Source organism: Penaeus monodon, chromosome 1, assembly GCF_015228065.2.
Source record: "Penaeus monodon isolate SGIC_2016 chromosome 1, NSTDA_Pmon_1, whole genome shotgun sequence".
In the NCBI taxonomy this organism is placed as follows: domain Eukaryota; kingdom Metazoa; phylum Arthropoda; class Malacostraca; order Decapoda; family Penaeidae; genus Penaeus; species Penaeus monodon.
Genome location: NC_051386.1, coordinates 59,387,930 through 59,392,929, shown reverse-complemented (window position 1 = coordinate 59,392,929; position 5,000 = coordinate 59,387,930). Strand labels below are relative to the sequence as shown.

General features: G+C 44.0%; 1 protein-coding gene across 2 annotated transcripts in view; it reads right to left on the bottom strand.

Moving 5' to 3' along the window:
* Nucleotides 1–4,516, bottom strand: part of LOC119574865 — a 15,434-nt gene extending 10,918 nt beyond the window's left edge. Inside the window, exons 1-2 of one of the 2 annotated variants that reach the window (XM_037922145.1) lie at nt 4,191–4,516; nt 139–1,373 (exon numbers count right to left, since the gene is read on the bottom strand). In XM_037922145.1, coding sequence (XP_037778073.1) covers nt 139–962 — 824 coding nt within the window. In that variant the 5' untranslated portion in view covers nt 963–1,373; nt 4,191–4,516. Of the gene's footprint in view, nt 1–138; nt 1,374–4,190 lie in introns of those variants that run through there. The other variant, XM_037922153.1, reaches the window with a different exon arrangement.
* Between the last annotated feature and the right edge of the window lie 484 nt (nt 4,517–5,000).

The following is a 5,000-nucleotide window of genomic DNA, read 5'->3' as shown; positions in this document are numbered from 1 at the left end:
TGGAATAAAGAAACAAGCTATAATCAAATGTGATCTGATTTTTAAAAATAGCCAGATGCTTTATATGCAGTTTTCACATAGGCCTATATTTCTTTATTGAGTTTCCTTCATGTGTTAGTGACTGAAGGGAGGCAGTACCTGGCGTTGGAGGCGTTCTCAGGGCGGCGGTGCCACTCGTTGCCGAAGACCCTGTGCCGGCTCTCCAGATACAGGGCGGCCAGGGTCAGCAGGTCCAGCTCCGTCGCGTTTCCTCCAGCTCCTTCTCCAGCTCCTGCACCCTCGCCCACGTCTTCTGTCGTCCTCCATTCCTCGTGGCTCCTCCTCCTTCTGGATCTTCCTCCTCCTCCTCCTCCTCCGCCTCCTCCTCCTTCGTCGGAGTTCTTCTTCTTCCCCTTCCTGCGGGGGGAGGTTTCCAGGGGGTTGTGCACTGTCATGGGAAGCCTCGTGCCGGCGCTGGCGGACCCCGAGGGCTGCGCGCCGGTCTTCTCCGCCCGGTCCACGGCGTCTTGGCTTCCCGCCGACTTCACCTTCTGCGGGCTGCGCCGGGCGGTGGCCTGGGGCTGATGGGCCACGCCGGGAAAGCCGTCCGTCGCCTCGGGCCGAGGGAGGAGGCTCCTGCCGGCGACGTGGTCGGGGTCTCCGAGCCACGTGCGTCGCTGGGCGGCGTCGCCATTCGTGTCCTGGTAGCGATGGGCGTGCTGGTGGGCGTGGTCGGCCTCGCCCGTGATGGAGGGGAGCAGCGTGAGGAGCATGATGTTCTGGTAGCGCTTCAGCTCCCTCATCATGGCGGGGTCGTTGGCGTGGCGGCGCTTCGTCCGGTCGGACACGGAGTCCCTCCCGGAGGTGCCGTTGGTCCCGCTGCCGCCCTCGCCGCCGCCCGCGACGCGCTCCACCTCGATTCTGGGGGCGCCTCCTCTGCCGTCGCCGCCTGCGGGGGGAACCATCGCTCGCTGGATTTCCATCGAACGAGCTAATCGGACACCCCGCAGCCCATGCCGACCGCGTCCCTCAGCCCAACGACAGTTCCCTCACGATGTCCGTATCACTTGTAATTGCCCATTTTCCTCTCCCGCGATTTGGCATGAATCTCACTTTATTTTCTGACTCTCAACACTCCACTTCCGTCTCTAGAATCAAAGAAACCCCCCCAAAATTCCCAAATATTCCATACAGATGATCTACAAACACTTTACTTCCTTCGCCCCCGACGGTCCACTTTACTCCACTTTGCTCCACTTCTCCACCACGTCAAACACCAGCCTGGTTCATCGATCAGTATTGTCAGCGTCAATATGAACGTGCTTATTGACTAGCCATTTGGACTCATATCACGTAAAATTCCCGTCCGCCATTTTCCTTTTCTATTCTTTCACCTGAAATTATAGAAAAAAAAGTAATATATATGGCACTTTCGACTAAAGCTAGAAACATATATTGATGTGGTACATAATACTTTATGGTTATAAATGTGTCATGTGCGTGTGTGTTTGAGCGTATAGTCATATTTTACAGTACGTGCATTATGACGGCGTCCGAAGATTATACTTGTTCATGTGAGTGCTTTCGATCGATAAATATAATTTTCCCGTGACTAACCCAATATTAGCTTTGATATTCTACCATATTTAGTGCAGATTTTTCTTTGTTCTTACGATGAAAACGTATATATTGTATCTCATAAATTGCCACTGTTTATATTCGAAAAGATTACAATGCATCTAATATATATGTAAACGAAATATCCACAGCGTAGCCAACTTAATATAAAATGTCTATCGATTTACGTGACTGTGATGCATGAATGCGTATGTGAGTGTATGCTGTATGAATACATACGTATGAGTATGTATAATATTAATTAAAAAATATACGAACAAGGAAAAATATCCGTAAACAGCTCGTACGAAAAAGGAAAATATAAGATTTAAAACAATAAAAGTCGGGTGACGTAAAAAGCGTGAGGGAAGGAAGGTGAATTGAGGGAATAAAAGAGGATGGAAAGAGGAAAAATAAATAACTATATAAATAAACTAAACTGAGTGAGTTTGGGGTAAGATAAAAAGGAATACGGAGAAACTGAGAAGTAAAAAAAAAAAAAAGCAAAGAAGGAATGAGACGTAAAAAAGAAAATATAATCAATTTTATCAAATAAGATGGTTATAAAAGAAAATAGTATCCTAAGAATTGCTTTTGCCATATGAAAGCGCATAATGTCAGACTAGAAGGATATTACAGCAAATTAAGGTTAGACATTCGCGTCTTCATATATAGCATTACAAAATTACCATAATTACCATAGAGAAATGAGGTTACTTGGCCTTTCCGCCCTTGCAGTATCATTTATTCCAATTTTTTTCTCTCGCCTTGTTCTTCACCCTTCCTGACCCCGTTAGTACGTCACCTGTCACTATTACCTGTCATTATCTCACTCAAGGTCATCACGCATATATAAAACATGATGGGAAAAGACTTGCAAAGTATCGTGAAATTGGGAATTACTGGTTAATTGCTCGCTAAAGAGTCTTGAGAGACATTTTCTCGCCTCGTATTCTGCTCGGCCGCAAAACTGCGCATTCGACGCTTGTTGTAGTTATCATCCTTATTATCAAATGAATAAGTTGTTTTCTTTGGGTGAACGGTACTGTTCCTTTTTTTGTCAATCTTTTGTAAACCTTGTGCAACGTCCAGAGCAATACACAACAAAAGCATAATAATAATAATAATAAATAAATAAATAAATAAATAAATAAACACTTGACATAGACACGAATTTCAAGCTGTTCTTGGAAAGAAATGGAAAAAAAAAACACTTGAACATTAAATCAGGAACAAAGTAACAAAGAATGGCCGATCATGAGGATAATCTCCAGGTTGATAGGCCTATGATTAACTGTCTCGCGGCAACCAAATAACGGCTTTTTATCACACAACACGAGAGCCGGCAAAGGGTTGTCATGTGAACTCGGCTTTTAAATCTGTTCTGTTAAATCACTTCGGAGAATTGGGAATTGTCTTGTCATGCGTTATCAAGGTTATGCCATTTCACACGTCCTGTGTCATAATCTCGTTTTTCGTTTTATATTATCGCCTCTGGTGATAATTAGCCAATAAAAGTGTTATATATTTTTTTTTTACTCTAAAGTTACATTTATGACGCTGATTGGCTTCAAAATATGTCGTGTTATAAGTTTTCATAGTGTGGCAAGAGTATAATGTTTTTTTAGCCACCGCTTTTGTCACGAAATTCCGGAACTGAGTGCGTGTGCCTCATGATTACATATTCACTACATTGAATGTTCTAGTCACTGTATTGTTCCATTCAATATATTTGTTGGGCCTCGAAGCAGATGTGACCAGTTCTTTCTGATTTAATATATAAAGACGGATGAAAATGTTGAAGGATATTGCGTTGTCAAAAGCATTGAGGATTAATCAGAAGTAGGGATTGTGATATACGCAGAAAGCAAGGTCAGTGCGAAGGGGAAAAAACACGGTGAATTGGATTCTGTTGGTTGAGTGTGTTGAAGAAAAAAGTTGATTGGGTTTAGCAAAGGTTAATATGAAATATGATTGCTGAACATATCTGAAAATATGAGTGAAATGTGCGTATGGATGAGAAAGAAGAAGAAGAAGAGTAAAAGTTTGCAAGAGGGGATAAACATCTGAAATTAAATGAAAAACAGAAAAAAAAACACTGCACTTCACATTGTCACTGAAACATCACATTCCTTAACACACCAGTTCCGGTGAACAGCTCTGTTTCACTGGCACTCTGCACCAACAACCTTTTTCAAAGGAATAATCATCACTACGTTTTCCACTTCTTGATCACACTAACAACCCAACAAGAACAATATCTCACTTTCTATTCCTCTCCAGTTTCATAATACATGATATATGCACACTTTATACGACCTGTCTTTGGCGAAGCTCTGTCACGCAGTTTACCAAGGGAGTGAGAGCGAGAAAGCCAATACATATATAGTAGCCCGGGTTACCCACACAACACAACACAGGCGGCACTACCACCTCACTACTACATCCCCCTCCTTATGTCATATCTGCCTCACTTCCTCCTCATTCCTGGAGGCCCTCATTGCACCAGGAGTGAGGGCTGCACTGGAGGGTTTTTTTCCCGTCGCCTGAGGAAGGGGAGGGAGAGGTCACGTAAAGCTCGCGCAGAGACTGACGTGATATCGGTCTTGTGTGGACGACGGCCGGGCTGGGACTGAGTGTGTGTATGTGTGTGTGTGTGTTTGTATGTCCGTTTGTCGTGGTATAGGTGCCGCTGCGGATTCAACGCCGCTTATCACGTTGCCCTATGACCCTTCTTTATTTTGGTTTTGTTGTTGTTGTTGTCTTTTTTTCCGATCTTTTGTGTTTTAATTACCTTCATTTTCTCTTTTTTTTCTTGTTCTTTCCTCTCCTTCGAGTCTGACTCTCAGTTGCATTTTACTATGTTGCAACCTCACACGACCTCTCGCATTGCAACCCCTTTCCCTCTACACCGGCTTGACCCCCTTTTCCACGTTTCCTCAACTTTATTTCTTGCTTCCTCTCTTTCCTCTCTTTCTCCCTTCCCCTATTAATACTAAAATTCCTCCTTTCCCTCATACGCTCATAGCCTTTATTGAGTAGCACGACCCCACACGATACCATAGTGTGGCTTCAGTATGACTGCTGTATCTGGCGCACAAGCACGTTATCGATGCTCTCCGACGTCGAGGAATTCACGCTTGACCTTTGCTGGTTCCTGAATGTGACTGTTGGCTGCGTTTTCTGCGTTGCTGTTTGGGATTGCGTTAGTTGCTAGCGTTTTTTCTTTCTTTTTCTTTCTTTTTACTGACTGAACGAATTTGAAAAATTAGAAAAAAAGAACGGACATATCGGTGTCATAGCTCCAATATATGACTGTATACTATGTTTGCTTACACAATGAATGCATGCGCGAGTGTCATACTCCACCCACCATGCACCGGAGCCTCGTTGTAAAACTTGGT